This window comes from Zea mays, chromosome 4 (assembly GCF_902167145.1).
Source record: "Zea mays cultivar B73 chromosome 4, Zm-B73-REFERENCE-NAM-5.0, whole genome shotgun sequence".
Taxonomy (NCBI): Eukaryota; Viridiplantae; Streptophyta; class Magnoliopsida; order Poales; family Poaceae; genus Zea; species Zea mays.
This window is the reverse complement of record NC_050099.1, coordinates 212064463-212082083: the sequence shown is the minus strand read 5'-3', so window position 1 is coordinate 212082083 and position 17621 is coordinate 212064463. Positions and strand designations below refer to the sequence as shown.

The following is a 17621-nucleotide window of genomic DNA, read 5'->3' as shown; positions in this document are numbered from 1 at the left end:
TGGAGGCGTTGATGGGTAGCCTACTTGATGTAGACTCTTCTTTCTTCTCCTCCGTTGCTTTGAAGGCAACGGGTTGCACCTCGGGTGTGGAGGTGGCGCCTTGCTCGATGATTTTCTTGGAGCCTTTGATCATCAACTCAAAGCTCACAAATTTTCCTATCACTTCCTCGGGAGACATTAGTTTATATCTTGGATCACCACAAATTAATTGAACTTGAGTAGGATTAAGAAATACAAGTGATCTTAGAATAACCTTGACCATTTCATGGTCATCCTATTTGGTGCTCCCGAGGTTGCGCACTTGGTTCACCAAGGTTTTGAGCCAGTTGTACATTGCTTGTGGCTCCTCCCCTTGATGAAGCATGAAGCAACCGAGCTCCCCCTCGATCGTTTCCCTCTTGGTGATCTTGGTCACCTCGTCTCCTTCATGCGCGGTCTTGAGCACGTCCCAAATTTCTTTGGCACTCTTCAATCCTTGTACCTTATTATACTCCTCTCGACTTAAAGAGGTGAGGAGTATAGTAGTGGCTTGGGAGTTGAAGTGCCGGATTTGGGCTACCTCGTCCGAGTCATAGCCTTCATCCCCCATGGATGGTTCTTGTGCACCAAATTCAACAATGTCCCAAATACTAGCGTGGAGTAAGGTTAGATGGTGCCTCATTTTATCACTCCACATACAATAATCTTCACCGTAAAAAACCGGTGGTTTGCCTAATGAGACGGAAAGTAAAGGGGTGCGTTTAGAAATACGAGGATATCGTAAGGGGATCTTACTAAACTTCTTGCGCTCATGGCGCTTAGAAGTGACAGAAGGCGTGTCGGAGCCGGAGGTGGAGGGCGACGAAGAATCGGTCTCGTAGTAGACCACTTTCTTCATTTTCTTCTTCTTGTCGCCACTCCGGTGCGACTTGACGCGGGGAGGTGACTCCTCCTTCTTCTTGTTGCTGGACTCCACCGATGGAGCCTTCCCGTGGCTTGTGGAGGGCTTCTCGCCGGTCACTATCTCCTTCTTGGCGTGAGTTCCCGACATCACTTCGAGCGGTTAGGCTCTTAATGAAGTACCGGGCTCTGATACCAATTGAAAGTCACCTAGAGGGGGATGAATAGGCAAATCTTAAATTTATAAAGTTTAAGCACAACTACAAGCCGGGGTTAGTGTTAGAAATATAATCGAGTCCGAAAGAGAGGCTGAACACAAATCACAAGCGAATAAGAGCGGATGACACAGTGATTTGTTTTACCAAGGTTCGGTTCTTGCAAACCTACTCCCTGTTGAGATGGTCACAAAGACCGGGTCTCTTTCAACCCTTTCCCTCTCTCAAATGGTCACTTAGACCGAGTGAGGCTTTCACTTCAATCAAATGGGACACTTAGTCCACTACAAGGACCACCACAACTTGGTGTCTCTTGCTTTGATTACAAGTAAGTTGGAAACAAGAATAGAGGAAGAAGAAAAGCGATCCAAGCGCAAGAGCTCAAAAGAACACAAAAGTCTCTCTCTAGTCACTAATTTGTTTGGAGTGATTCCGGACTTGGGAGAGGATTTGATCTCTTTGTGTGTGTCTTGGAATGAAGTCTAGAGCTCTTGTATGAGGTTTGATGGCTGAAAACTTGGATGCATTGAAGTGTGGTGGTTGGGGGTATTTATAGCCCCAACCACCAAAATGGCTGTTGGTGAGGGCTTCTGTCGTATGGCGCACCGGACAGTCCGGTGCGCCACCGGACACTGTTCGGTGCGCCAGCCACGTCACCCAGCCATTGGGTTCCGACCGTTGGAGCTTCTGACATATGGGCCACCAGACAGTCACTATTCACTGTCCGGTGCGCCTTCTGTTCCTGCTCTGACTTCTGCGCGCGCAGTCGCGCACTGTTGATCACTGTTCACCTTTTGCAGACGACCGTTGGCGCTGTGAGCCGTTACTCCGCTTGGCACACCGGACAGTCCGGTGCTACACCGGTCAGTCTGGTGAATTATAGCGGAGTGGCTCCCCAAATTCCCGAAGCTAGCGAGTTGGAGAGAATGCACCCTGGTGCACCGGACACTGTCCGGTGGTGCACCGGACAGTCCGGTGCGCCAAACCAGGGCAGCCTTCGGTTGGTTTTGCTCCTTTCTTTTTGAACCCTTTATTTGACCTTTGTATTGGTTTATTGTGAACCTTTGGCACCTGTAGAACTTATGATCTAGAGCAAACTAGTTAGTCCAATTATTTGTGTTGGGCAATTCAACCACCAAAATCATTTAGGAAAAGGTGTGAGCGTATTTCCCTTTCATAATCAATGTACATGACTTGGAGGCAGCTAATCGAACTAAGGACGAAGGCAAGGACTTTGAGGAACCGAGTGCACGTGTGAAAGTCAAAAAGACTGAGGTACCTAAAGCCAAGGATGAAGAAGATGGCTTGCATGAAGTCAAGGTTGGTCAAGCTGAGAAGAGTTCTGCTGCATTAAAGACCGCGATATATGGACGTCACTTACAACCATTGAGGTAATAGATATGGTTAAATGGTGTAGGTCATAAGGCTCAAGATCCAACTCTTGTAGAGACATGGTCACAAGAACGAGCTAAGTATCAAAGTCAGAACCTAGAAGGGCCCAAAGAGCTAAGTGCATATTGATGTGGAGTTTGGGTCACACCTGGGTTTGGAAATGTTCTAAGTGACTATAGGAAGGTGTTGGAGCTGAAGAGTTGACTAGAGTAATCAAGTTATGTGACTTGAAGGTTTGTAGTACAACATCAAGCTCAAATGGTCCAAAAGGTGTGAAATGGTGGAAAAGGTTGGCATGAGAGGTTTGAGAGTTCAAACATGTTGCATACACCTTTTACTATGTATCTGGTACTTTGGTTTGCACTCTGACTTGTCTTGTAGCAAAAGTGCCACTTTGGTCCCTGTTTGAGGAGAAATAGAGAAATGGAGAAGATGAGAAAAGGTGAGTTCTTGAGAATTAGTCAATTGGATTACTATCTAATTGTATTTGTCTAAGTCACAGGAAGGTACCCAAGAAAGTCCAAGTTGATTGGATGAAGAATAAAAGAAAAAGGACTTGAAGAGTTGTTGTTTGAGCAACCGAACCTCCTAGAGGAGTCGGTCCAGTGTGCACCGGACCCTCTGCAGGAACTATACGATCTCGAGATTTTTGGCTAAAAATCTCCAAACTATGAACATTGCTTGGGCCGATGGCGCATTGGACCTCGACCGACAGCTAGTTTGTGAGCACACTGTTTTGGCTCAACGGCTAGCTGACATGGCTCGGTCCGGTGGCGCAACGGAGCGGTCCGGTGACCGCCTAGGGAAGAAAGCAGCAATCAAGATCACGGGCACGGGGCTAAAAGACTTGTTCGGTGACACACCGGACGGGTCCGGTGTGCCCAACACAGAACAGTTTCCCTGATCGGTTTCCAACGGTTATGGGAGACTTGGGCCTATATAAAGGAGCCCCCCACGACCCTAAGGAGTACATTCAAGCAACAAGCAAGTATAGAACAATTGCATACTCTTTTCTATCCCTCTGTAGGGTGTTTCTCTTGTAGATTAAGTGTTGGCACGGTTACAAGCCAAAAGAGAGAGGTAAAGTTTTGCTGCAAATTAGAGCAAGCATGTGTAATCTTGAGCAAGACTTTCGTGTTGCATTTCTCCATCGTCGAGCTATTGAGTTATGATAGTTGGCTAACTCCAACGTTGATATAGGCAAGCATTCCATGATTGGCGAACTATGGGAGAAATCGCTTGTCTCTTTGTGTCTTGTTTGATTTCTTATTTGCACATCTCCACTTATCTTTGGTATAAGTTATTCTTGAAGTGCAAGATATTTTGAGACAAGGGCTAATATTCTGCTACATATAACTCGACTCGACTACATTCCGATGTGATCTATACTTCGAGTAGAGTAAAACAGTTCTAGTTTTTGTTAAGTTTTTTATTTTTCTATTCACCCTCTCTAGGCGACATCTAGGTCCATGTTTCCCTCAAAGGGAACATTCAGTATCCTATATTTAGGGGAGATTCTAGTCTTCTATCTTTACAATAGTGTCCTATAAACGACACTCTAAATATAGAAGACACTATTGGATCCTCTATATTTAGAGGTTCTCTCTAACCTTCTCTATTCATTATTCATTATAGTACTTTAAACAACAAATTTAGCAAAACAAAAAGTTATACAATACATTTGAGAGTCAACAAATACGTACATACAAAAATCAAAAGTAAAATATGACTCTAATATATGTATTTACATATAGAGGGCAAGATATAAAGGATGTTGCTAGAGAGGAGATATAGAGGAGGGAATCTTTTATACCTTGTTTAGATGTATATATTGGTGCATAGAATTGGAGATTGGATTCAGCTTTCCTGAATTCTATTGTTTGGTTCCACATGGAACTGAGATTTAGAATTAGAGTTAATTCCGTGGCATTGGACTATAATTAGAAACTCTCCCTCCCTGTATTGCTTGAAATTAGACCATCAAATTCCAAACTCCAATGCAGTGACATTCAAACAATAGAATTGAAATTGCATCTCATTTTAATATCATAGCTGATTTGGTATTGAAATCAATTCAATTCTATTGTTTGGTTCCACATGGAACTGAGATTTAGAATTAGAGTTAATTCTGTGGCATTGGACTATAACTAGAAACTCTCCCTCCTTGTATTGCTTGAAATTAGACCATCAAATTCCAAACTCAAATGCAGTGACATTCAAACAATAGAATTGAAATTGCATCTCATTTTAATATCATAGCTGATTTGGTATTGAAATCAATTCAACTTCATGTCCTCCAATACCGATATCCAAACGGAGCATTAGAAGAAATGGTAAAGAAGGGATATAAAGAAAAAGAAGGGATATAAAGAATAAATATAAAGGATGCTACTCGATAACATAACAAGCTTACGCAAAATTCATTTCCTACCTGCAACTGTTGCACGAAATGGAAAGGACAAAAATCTGATGCTATATCCCATTTTGGAGAAGCAGAAAAAAAAACAGCTCCTTTGGATACAGATTATTGTTATTTTCTCCCTATAATGATACAGCAGTGATGGATAATGTGTATCCCTTTCTTTAAACTACCATCTCCTGTAACATTTCTTTTATCTCTGATCTGAAGAAAGAAAGCCATATGGATACTTCTGAGCAAAACTGATGGCATCAAGATGCCCACAAGAAAATGCTGACAGGTTATGAAGCGGCCTAGTGACTTGATAACAAATCTGAGGATCACTTCCAGCTTCCACTAGTTGCCAACTCGCCATTATGTGACGTGCCAGATCCTCGACCGGCAATATTGCTGCACTAGCTCGGTTGCTTCTATTTACCAGCTGAAAGCATCTTCTGGAGTTCAATCACCTGCTGCTGTTGCTCTGGTGGCAACGAACTCAGCTGCTCGGGTGTCAGCTGCAAGACTTGCTGCAGAAGAGCTGACTCCACATCAGGCGTAATCTGCAGAAGAGCCACAAGCATATATTTCAGTGCATGGAAATGCTTTGCACAACAATTCTATTCAACTCCACAGAAATGGGCAAACATTTAGAACGGTGAAAAATCTCCAAAGCTACCAGTCTCCCACATTACAAAGTCGTACCTAAACAGATAGAACATAAGAAATCCTGAGAAATCTGTTACAAATGGTTTGTACCTGCCCTTCATTCCCTGGTTGTTGTAAGCTACCAGCACCAGCACTATAGCTCCCTGATGGTCCACTAGGGCCCACTGCTTGCAGTGGAGCTGTATAAATAGCATGGCTGCTGTTCACCATTCCAGGCACCGAGGTTCCATCCTCCAATTTTCTCAATTTTGAAGGATGAGTAAACTCTGTCAAATGACTTGCTTGATCAGCAACCCTTATTTCATTTGGTAGAGTCTCAGGTGCGGCGGCTACCTGCAATTGGACATTGTTGAGTTAGCCTATGTGACTGGTAAAATAAAATGGACAATTCAGTTAATCGGTGGCCATTAGTACATTGCAAATACATAGAAGGATGACTCATCATGAACATCGATTTTGATACATAAACTAAGACACCACTAGCGAATTACATAAACTCCTTCACAAGTCAAGAGAACTACCAGAGCAAGATGAGGGTGGGTCAAAGGTAGCTGTTGTACACTTGTAGGCATGACAGGTGGTCCAGGGTGCTCTGGCACAAATGGAGGCTGAACCTGTGAGGTTAAGCCTACTGAGGTCACAAGAGATTGAATAGGAACACTGGAAGAACCACCAAGGGGCTGATGTAGCATTGGAGATTGTGCGGTGATCCCAGACGGTTGTCCATGTGGAAACATTTTGACTTGGGGCTGAGATGCATGTTGATGCTGAGGAAAACTATGTATTGCAGCTGTTTGTTCCTGTAGGATAACTGGGTTTGGTAGTACGTTAGTTGGCAAACTTGATGGTCTTGAGACTACTGGAACCATAGCATCTGGCTCTGGCTGTGGATATGGCTCATTGAGGTGAGATGAAGATTGTGCTAAGGAGCCCAACGGCTGTTGGCTCTTTGCCATCTGCATCTGCAATTTGTATAGAACATACATTCATTATATCAAGATAGAGAAAACAAAGGAGCCTAAAGCTCAAAGACAAATAAGAACTACCATCTGTGGTGTCACCATCCCAAGCATTATTTGTGCCTGCATTACAACAAGGCAAAAATTTAAGTCATGAGTTTCTAATTTTCCATTCTTATGGTAGAGAACGGCTTAATGATGTGCTTTTCCCTATAAAGAAACAAGCTTATTTCATTGCATAGGCAAAATAAAATAAAGAAATATAGAGTTAAGTCTCAACTTTTCTTAACACTTGAGCCACAAGTAAACATTCCATTTTCTTTCTTACGTCAGAACATGCACATAAACCAATCTATCCAGTGCTTAATAAGATTAAGGAATATAACTTCTTCCACCCAGGATCACAAGACAATCATGAATGGTGTCAAAGTTCTATGGACAATTCTAAAAGGAAAAGTGGAAACATGAACAACAATGTTCAATGTACATATAGTAGCACTGAATCAAAAACTCGGCCGGGGAGGGAAAGACCACCCTCCCGGTATTATATTAAGAAGAGACCGAAACATGGTCCCGGCCGAGAAAATCCCCGAACCCTGACCCCCCATCACTAGCGGGCCGTCACCGCCCACTCTGCAACGGCCCAGCTGGAGGGTGGCGCGCAGGACGTAACCCGGGAGCGAGCAGGGCACATCGAGACGATTTTTTTAACCAAGCCAGAAATTCGCCCCCGAGGGGGATCGAACCCAGGACCTGGAGGTGCTACTCGAAAGGCTTAACCATTACGCTAGAGGCTCTTTCACATAGTAGCACTGAATCACGTGAGGTTATTCAATAACAACAACAAAACCTCATAGTCCCAAACAAGTTAGGGTAGGCTAGAATTGAAACCCAACAGGAACCACAAGTCAAGATTCAGGCACATGGATAACTATTTTCATGTGCTCCTATTTAAGGTCATCCCCTCAAGTCTCCTTTTATTGTCTCCTATGTTAACTTCAGCCTTCCACTATCTCTCTTCCCATTGCTATCCCTTAGAATTCTACTATGTACTAGTGCCTCTACAGGTCATCTTCAAACATGTCCAAACCATCTCAACCTGTGTTAGACAAGCTTTTCTTTAATTTGTGCTACCCCTAGCCTATCACGTATATCATCATTCCGGACTCGATCTCTTCTTATATGACCACAAATTCAACACAATATACACAATTTCGCAACACTTATTTGCTGAACATGTCGTCTTTTTGTAGGCCAATATTTTGCACCATAAAGCATAGCAGGTCTAATCATCATCCTATAAAACTTGCCTTTTAGCTTCTGTGGTACCCTCCTGTCATATAGAGTGTCGTATGCTTGGCGTCACTTTATCCACTCTACTTTGATTCTATGGCTAACATGTTCATCAATATCATCGTCTCTATATAGTACTAGTGTCTAACGCGCGCCCAGCGCGCCTTGTTTTTATATATTTATAATTTTTCTGGATTACTTTTTCAATATACTTTGGTGTATCAATGTGTTCTGAATTTCTTAGCTTTTTAATCTGTTAGCGTGTACCAAAGGCGCTCCTTGTTCTTTGTTAAAGTAACTACATATTATTAGTAGCTATTTTAAACATGTCAGACTCATGTAATTCTTTGAGTTGAAAACAGAAGGATGACATTGTATGAAGAGTAAGTGATGGCGAACCAATTGGAATATACGGATGAAGATTTTGAAACTTACTTACCACCTGAAAGCATAAGGCAATTTGTTTGGCGCCTGATCCACTGTAGCTTGGCTGTTAAAATGAACCTGAAGCGTATAGTAGTTCTAACTGACACTATTTGCCTGGTTTGTAAACAATGCGATGAAGGTGGTGGACACTGTTATCTTGTAAGTGTAAATTTGCTTGGAAATGTTGAAGAGAGCTAGGGTAGGAATATATTAGAGAGGGCCTGGTTGACCTGCAATCTCCATGGGATATGGTGAAATGGATCCTCAATATATGGCTGAAGACGTGTCCAGCATGGTCTTTATCCTTCTCTAGAAATGGTGGAGCGTGATGAATGCAGTGAATGCCGAAGAGAAAGTATTGTCTTCACTTCGACTGAGATATCTACCGCAGTTCGGCAGCTGGTTACTGAAGTACACAGAAAGCAAAAAATCCTGCATCAGCTAGAAATTTGATGATAGGTAGGCGTATGTGGGCACCTCCTCCGTCAGATTTGCTGAAGAATGAAGATTAATAGTGACCTGAAGATTAATGGTGACGACACCTTTATCCAAGCTAACAGCTCTGAAGCATGGGGTTTTCTGTGTCGTAATCTAACATGAGACATGGTTGGCAAGAACGGGAAAGCTGATGGGCATACATGATGATTGATGCTCTTATATATGACCAGATTTTAGCCTGCTGGAAGGAAATTGGAAATATCGTGTCTCATATATTACAGTTGGAAACGGATTCTATGCTGGGGTGCTCCTTGTCGTACATCGATTTCACCTCCGTTTTCAAGGGCTCCCCGCCCCTACCGACCCAACCCACAGTCCATCTGGCGGCCAATGCGCAAGCGACCATCCTAAAAAGGATTCTAACCTGCTCTGCCATCGATGAGGTGCCGTGCGCTGAGCCGTCCGTCCGACAGCCGATGCGCAAGCGATCAACCTTCCTATCGAATGGAAATTCCTGAATGGGATAGTCACAAAACCCTAACAGACAAAAATTCCTGAATGGAGAAAGTGTGGTGGAAGATGGTAGGTAATACCTCTAGCGAGCAGCAAGACGAACGCGCGCGCAGCAAGCGGGGATGGAGGCGCATGCCGCGGTGTCTTTTTTCCCAAACAGTTCTTTGTATGAAGGTCTAGAATGCTCCTGAAGATAAGAGTCCAACAGTCGACCATATACGAAGAAGGCTCGCGGTGATGAGTTGCTTCCGTGGCCGTCGAAACAAAATCTTGTGGCTGAGATAAGGCAGGATGATGTGGAACAACCGCAAGCAAGATAATAACCGCGGAGAGAGATTACCTACACCCAAAGCCAACAGAATGGAATGCCAAAATTGTCTTGCAAAGACACGGGTACACAAAAGATGTTGGATGGTTTCCTACGATTGATCACATAAAAGGCAAGACTCTGGGTGGTCCAGACCTCTCCTTTCCAATCTATCAGATGTCACAACATTTATTCCGAATAGCCAGCCACAAGAAAAACTTACACTTTGGAGGAGCCCAAGATTTCCACAGCCTCTTCCAAGGTTCAAAAGTAATGGATCCCATAAAAAAGGCCTTGTAACAAGACTTTGAGGAGAATTGACCAGAAGAAGTATGCAGCGAGATATGTGTATCAGCCTCCTGTGTTAACACTACTCTTCTTACAGCATCCCATAACAGCAAAAACTGTTGGATCCCAGCCCAGGAAAGAGGTGTCAAGATGTCACTGATCCATTGCCATCCTTCAAGAGCCTGGGCCACTGTTCTAGTGGAGACAGTATGTTTACCAACCTTAGAAACAACATCAGGAGCAAAGTCTTTGATGCAGCCGCCATCTATCCATCTGTCAGACCAGAATAAAGTCCTGTTCCCAACCACAGTAATAACCAAAGATTGAAAGAACTTCCTTACTTGCATTGGCACAGACAGCTTTAAACCATGCTAGGGCTTGTTTGAATCTGTTTTCTCCAGCCATAGCCATTTAGCTTGCAGTGCCCAGCTTTGATAATACAGATTTGGGACCCCAAGCCCACCAAAGATGAGCGGCCTTGTAACGATATCCCAAGAAACTAAACAGTTACCTTCATTCACGTCCTTTCTGCCTTTCCATAAGAACCATCTACGAATCTTGTCAGTCGATTTGATCACACATTTGGGAATATTCATGGCAATGAGGAGATAGATTGGGATGGCAGAGAGAACAAAACGTACCAACGTCGTCCTACCAGCAAGATTAAGAAGTCGAGCCTTCCAATTGGGGAGTCAATCTGCTATCTTCTCAACCCAGTCCATAAGGTTTGCCTTCCTGAGCCTTCTATCTAATATTGGGAGACCCAAATAGGTGCAAGGAAAAGAAGTCGAGCTACAAAGGAGAAGGTTGCATCCCTACTGCACAACCTGCTCGCTACATCTTACTGGGATGGCACAACTCTTGTTCATACTACAGACCAGTCCAAAGGCTGAACCAAAGCAGTCCAAGATCATGTTAACACAATTCAGTTCCTCCACCATAGGTTTGACAAACAGTACCACATCGTCGGCATATATTGAAATTCTATTTCGAACATTCGCTCCCTGAAGGTTGTGAAGCAACTCCCTATCTTTAGCTAGCAGAAACAGACTACTGAGGACATCCATAATTAGAACAAATAGCATGGGAGAAAGGGGATCACCCTGGCGAAGCCCTCTCCGATGCCTAATAGGAAGACCAGGAGACCCATTTAACAGCACTTGAGTGGAAGAAGAAACCAACAGATTCGAAATCAAATTCCGCCAAACATTTCCAAATCCAAGGTGAGAAAGCACCTCAATGAGAAAAGCCCAAGAAACGGAGTCAAAAGCTTTGGAGATGTCCAACTTTAAAAATAAACTTGAGACTCGTTTTTTTGTGAAGAGATTTAATAGAATGTTGCACCATCATGTAATTGTCATGAATCGATCTTCCTTTCACAAAAGCACTTTGGTTAGCTGCCACCAACTTCTGAAGGTGGGGGCCGAGCCTATTAGCAAGCAGCTTGGTGACCAATTTAGCGAAACTGTGAATTAGGCTAATAGGCCGGAAATCCCTGGCTAACAAGGTATCCGCTTTCTTGGGGATAAGCACAAGATATGCTGAGTTCAGCAGCCACAATCTGTGAGCATTTCCAAAACGAAGAGATTCCGGAGCAGCCATTATGTCTGTCTTAATGATGTGCCAACAAGATTTATAGAACCTCCCTGTGAATCCATCAGGACTAGGTGCTTTATCGTTGGGAAGGCTTGCAATCGTATCCTGAACCTCCCTTTCGGAGAAAGGAGACTCTAAAGCGCTTAGATCAACTGCACTTCTGTGGCAATTTGGCAAATTAAGAGTGAATGGTCTCTGAATTTCAGCCCCCAAAAGATTGGAGAAGAACCCATCCAACAGCTCCTACATCTGGTCATGGTTAGTAACAATCCTGCCCTCATCTTCCAAATGAGAAATAAAATTTCTCTTCTTTCTAAAACAAGCCTACATATGGAAAAAACCTTGTATTCGCATCTCCTTCCTTCAAATAGTGGATCTGAGACCTCAAGCAAGTGATTGTCCTTTCCAAGGAAGTGAGGACAAGACAATGTTGTTTGCCTGTTTCAGTTTTCGCAGTAACCAAACCTCTTCTATAGCTAGAATCCTAATATCCTGAGCAATCTCCAATCTGTGTAACACCTCGCGAGCTAAGCCCAATTGGGTCCCAACATTACCCACCATTTTGTGCCCCCAAGATGTAGTCCTATCATAATCGGAAAGCCATACATGTCTCCATCACTTGTTCATCACTTGTTCGAACACTACCACAACATTGTTGTAATGTCCTTAATAAGTCCAATACACTTCATTGAAACTTTATGTTTGTCCAAAGTCCACCATATAATATTCTTTGGTATTTTGTAGTAAGACTTCTCAAGTCAATAAAAACCATATTTAAGTTCTTCTTCTGCTCCCTATACTGAATCACGTGAGGTTATTAAAATAAAATAAATGGAAGTAAATAGACTCAGTAAACAGTTGAAAACGTTGCTCCAAAGAATATATAGACTTTACAACCTACACAAGGCTAAAATGGTTTGAATCATATATAAAATGACATTAAGAATACACAACTGACAAGTACGGTCACTATTAGTGAAAAACTAACCTGAAATAAGGCCTTTGGCAGCTGTGGAATTCCTTGCAGCAAAGTTTTGGAATGTTCTTTGTTTTGAGTAGTTAGGAACTGTGATTTTTTATAAAAAAAGGGCATGATAAAATAAAATCAGGACTTGTTCATTTGTAAATGTCAAGTAATTGAAGTGCATAAAAGACTACAAGTTAACCTTCAATTCAGCCATGACTTCGTGCAACTGATGCCTTGACATTCTGGCCAAATAATGAGTAAGAGGGTCGTTTCCAAGTCCATACTGGACAGGTAAACCGTTTTGAACATTTGCAGTCTGAGCTCCACCAAGGACACCAGCCATCACAGATGCAGCATGTATTGCCGGTGGGAGACCAACAGGCTGATGAAAGTTTGTCTCTCCAACAACAGAAGTCCCAGCTAACCGTTTTTGACTATCTGTGCCACTCCATCAAAAAACCAGTGATAGCATCCATAAACATAAAATACGCATAGAAATTGAAAGAATATACATAAACTAAATGGTGAACAAAAAAAACCAACCAACATTAGATGCCATCCCTGGTCCTCCACGACCCTGCAATGCATAAATGTATCCAGCATAAGTCAACAAGTTGTTCTAATTTAAGCTAAATCAACTTCAGTTAGTTGAGGTGCTCTATATTTTTCATTGCCAACTTCATCTCCACAGTGAAGCTACTTAATTTCCAAAAGGCAAAGTTCACAAGTAGATATAGATTCTTCTGTGTACAGTAGCATCATGCTAGATCGTTTCACATGTCTTGAAGGTAGTATATAAACTGTCCTTATATAAATCAACTGCATCTAGTTGAGAACTTGTGAGTGGTCAGTATTTGTTATTTAACTCGACAAATTGGCAACAAACTAGAACATATGTATCAGCATCAGACACTCACTGGTAGAGTTAAGCAAAGCCTAATGGCAGAAGCTACATATAAAGGCCGATTGGATACTAACAGAACGCCGAAAGAACACTGAGTCCTTATGCATATATATAAAGGCTGATTGGATATATACTATTTTTCAGCAATCAATTTACCAACAGTGGCAATCCTCTTGCTGGCGCATAAACAAAGACCAATTATATGTCTTCCATAAGACTATAGCACTTCTTTTTCTATTTGAAGAAAGTAAACCACAAATGCAGCAATCAACAAACTTCAGAAGAGGCTCTATCAACCATAACATATATTATATTAAGCCAATAGCTTTGCCAGACTATAATCCAACTTCTTTGGCACGCTACTTCCATGAAGGGGAAAGGTCAAGATAACAGAGGCATTTTTTTCCAACCGCAAAGCATTGGCACCGCACCATAACAATATAATTCAATGAAGGAATTGGACAGTACAGCAGGTGTGTGTATGTACAGTCAAGCAGCTGTACATACACAAACATGCTTGTAAGAAATTGCAACAGGAGACACAGGGTGGTCAGAGAAGGCACAACTATTATTATTCACAGGAACAAAGACTATACAACTTCTCATATTAACAGAGAACTCCAAAGTGGTAGGAAAGGCTCTTCTACAATAATTTTGAGGATTGTCGACCTTTTCTCTATTTCTATCAGTGTTCCTCCCACTTTCAGCAAAATCAACACGTAACTGACGACCATTAATCTCGTAACCCTGAAGGTTCCGGCGTGCACTTAAAGCAGTTTCCTCATCCTTGTACTCGCAAAAGCCATAACCTTTTGGCTTGCCGGTCTCTTTGTCAATCACCAATCTACAAGCAATTTGTAGCAGTCAGTTACCAAAATCAAATTCAAATGCTGAAAAACTTAACAGTAGTAGTAAACATGTTAATCAGTGTTACCAAACCAGAATCAATTTCAGTAAATATATTCCCATAGGCAGAATCCAATCATGGTTTTTTTTACATTTGTAGGCGTAATGCCAAAACCTGAACATATTCCTTGTTTTTAAATAAACAGGAAAAAAGGGCAAAACAGACATTTTGACAGTAAGCGATAATTTCTACCAACCCATGAGGTATGCATATTTAAAATTCAAGTATTGTTGCATAAGATGTGGAGTAAATGGACGACTTTAGATGAGTGCTCATGCGGGTGAGCAAAAGCACACCTGAAGGATACGACTGGGCCGACTTCTTCGCAAATCTGCACGAGCTGCTCCTCCGTCGCATCATATGGTATGTTGCCAACTGTAATTGATATTGATAAATACAACTATATCAGTCCTAAAATCCCCTGTGTAGTGCGTACCATTTCCACATCTGAAAACAAAAAAAAAACTAAAAGAAAAAGAATCAACTTGCACGACCAGTGAATCATTAGTGCCGCAAAACTAAACCCTAGGCAAGCTAGAGTTCGACCCGAACGGAACTGAGCTCTCAATCCAACACCAGACACGACCAAGTGGGCTCCCATTATTCCAGGACAGCGTCGACTAGAAAAGGAGAGGGAGGGGGAGGTGAATCAGCGCCAAGTCGGAAGAACTTGGCGGCAGTCGGTCGGACCCAAATTACCCTAAACTGAAAAGGGGCTGCCCTGGGTGACTCCAGCGGCGGCCACGCCAGGCGGCTCCCCCCTCCCGAATCGAACCGAGCTTCCGGATCACTTACCGAAGACGCAGCGGTTCTGAGCGCCCGCGGGAGCGGCGGCCATGCTCAGCAGCGGCGGTGGTCAGCAGCGGGGCGGGGCGGCATCCGCCGCTGGCAGGCACGAGGCACGGCAGCAGCGGCGGGACGGAAGGGGAGGGGCGCCAGGCCGGCTGCTTGGCTGCTTCCACCGTGAGATGGCCGCGGCCCGTGGGTCTGCCTCGCTCGCGAGAGATTTGACATTATGAAACGCGACGGATGCGGCTTCAACGAAATAGAGGCACAGGCGAGGGTTTCTCCATTATAGAAAAACTGGGCATAGTCAATACTCTAAAATAGACATGTCAACTCCATTAACGGATTCAGAGCAGTATTAGTCTGGTTGAAACCGGGTTGTCAGTTCTCCTCCATCCCCGTCGCGTTCTCCATCTCCGTCGTTCTCCTTCACGCGGCAGCCGGGCGTCGCTGCCTCCGACCAAGACTTCGTGCGGCAGCCATACCCGTCGCGTTCTCCACGACCTCGACCTCGTCGTCTTCCTCGTCGGCCTGCTGCTCGATCTCCGGCTGGTCGCCGCTCCTCCTGTACAGCTCGTCCAGGGCAGGGGCGGCCGTGTCCGCGAACGACAGGAGCAGGCGAGGCGTTGCTGGAGAGATCAGCAAAGGCTTCTTGGATGAAATGAAGAGCGCCAGAGCGGTGTCCGCGGCGGGGATGAAATGAAGAGCGGTGTCCATTTTCTTGTCATAGCTTCGCCATAGGTCTTTTAATGCTAGAGGCATGCTTCCAATAGCTCGTAATGCTCTGCTCAGGAATTGCGAATATTCATAATAATCAAGTACAACTTTATTTGTATTATAGAACTATAGGCTATTACTTGTACTGCATGTTTCATTATTTTGTGATCCTTGACTGTATCATACACTTAGAGAATATGTAGAAAAGCTGCAGCTTCTCAACGATTCTGAGGAAAGAACCCGCAGGATTAATGAAGTTCTGGAAGTGCATGTTGACTCACATATGGATCCTAATTATGAGTCTGCTGAAGAAACAGATGAGAAAAGAACTGGTATATATCTTCCTGTAATGTTAATGCTTCATGTTGTTTGTTGATTAATAAATATTGGAATTCTCTTGGAGCTGTAGCATAATTTCATGTGGTTTGTTGCAGTATAGTCTAAATATACATCTACTATACTGCACCGTAATTTTCTTGCAAAGTTGCAATGCAGTACATTTGAATTAATGTTGCGATAAGCATCAACTCTATTACAATAAATCAGATTTCTGAACCTAAGCTTTAATTAAGTGTAGTGTCTGAGCATTTGCTTGTTTATTATATGCAGTTGGAAAGTCGGTAGATCGGACAAGACCAGATACAACCATATCACGACGAATATCAAGATATCTTAGCACTATGCAGAACCATCCCCAAAAAGTTTCTGATTGTAGCCACCATCCAAAAAATTTGTCAACAAAAAGTACAATATGTGGATCAGGAGCAAGAAGTTTGGAGAACAGCACAGCAAACAGAACTATGTATGAAGCTGGATCACTTTCATCTTCTGGAGTAACAATGTCAAATGACACGGAGCCGGAGAAAGTCTGGCACTACAAGGATCCTTCTGGGAATGTTCAGGGTCCATTTACTCTTTTGCAACTATCAAAGTGGAGAAGTTACTTCCCACGTGATCTGAGAGTATGGCTTACATTTGAGAGTGAGGAGAGATCTTTGCTGTTGACTGAAGTGCTTTCAAAACAGCAGAAAGATTTCACTCAGGCTGCATCACATACAAGCAGCAAGGCAACGCTGGTTGGCACTGGACATACAAGGAACAACCCTAGTGTGGATCAGACCAATGCTTTCTCCCCTGCTGGTCATAGTGTGGTTAGTTTTTCAGGAATAACTGTTCAGTATAATAAGTTGGGCAGTCGCTTGCAGACGACCAGGTCTCGCGCGGCGAGTAGCTTCCGGGCGATCTCGAGCCACCGGGCCGGCTCGGCTCGGCGCGGCTGCGGCCGCCGCCCCCGCCGGAGAAATCCATGTGTGGTGGAGATCTCCATGGTGGTGGGCTCCACCTGCGCCGCGCCAGCGACGGCAGCGGCGGCGGGAACGCCCTGGGCGGGGCCGTGTGCGGGGCCACCTCCTCCTCCCCCGCGCTCGTCGTCGCCGCAGCCCAGGCACGAGAGTCCCTGCTCGACGGACTGCTGGCACGGGAGGAGCTGCTGCTCGGTGGTCTCCAACACTGTCAGTGCCATGTCCGTGGACGGCAGCAAGAGCGAGCAGCAGGCCTATATGGTAACGGAAATATGACGGCGTGAGTTTGAGATTGTCGTTACCTGTTAATAGAGTTGGTATGTCTATTTTAGATTGTTGGCTATGCCCAGCTTTTCTATAATGGAGAAACCCTCGCCTGAGCTTCTATTTCGTTGAAGCCGCATCCGTCGTGTTTCATAATGTCAAATCTCTCCTCGCTCGCGGGCCGCGGCTGTGGCGTGCGTGGCGCCTGTCAATTGTTATTACAGGGGACGGGGTGTTAACAACCCCTAAACTCTACTTTGTCTCGAAGTTATGGTTTACCTCCTCTCTTCCTTCGCCTATTCCAGACAATTGTAAGACCATATCTGACATACTAAGGCCCATTTTTAAAATACCTCTTGTGTATTAAAATAACACACTCCAACAACTGGGCCATTATTGGCA

General features: G+C 43.8%; 2 protein-coding genes across 2 annotated transcripts; one reads left to right on the top strand and one right to left on the bottom strand.

Moving 5' to 3' along the window:
- Nucleotides 1-4984: 4984 nt before the first annotated feature.
- On the bottom strand, nt 4985-15119 carry LOC100304208 (Cleavage stimulating factor 64). The gene is made up of 10 exons (NM_001165658.1): nt 14947-15119; nt 14448-14526; nt 13914-14088; nt 12884-12917; nt 12540-12778; nt 12362-12439; nt 6600-6635; nt 6075-6515; nt 5644-5886; nt 4985-5447 (listed from the first exon to the last, which is right to left on the bottom strand). The coding sequence occupies exons 1-10, from the start codon at nt 14987-14989 to the stop codon at nt 5316-5318; spliced, it is 1500 nt and encodes a 499-aa protein (NP_001159130.1). The 5' UTR covers nt 14990-15119; the 3' UTR covers nt 4985-5315.
- A 735-nt stretch (nt 15120-15854) lies between these two features.
- LOC103655887 (uncharacterized) lies at nt 15855-17335 on the top strand. The gene is made up of 3 exons (XM_008682562.4): nt 15855-15986; nt 16264-17216; nt 17288-17335. The coding sequence occupies exons 1-3, from the start codon at nt 15938-15940 to the stop codon at nt 17333-17335; spliced, it is 1050 nt and encodes a 349-aa protein (XP_008680784.1). The 5' UTR covers nt 15855-15937.
- The last annotated feature ends 286 nt before the right edge of the window (nt 17336-17621 follow it).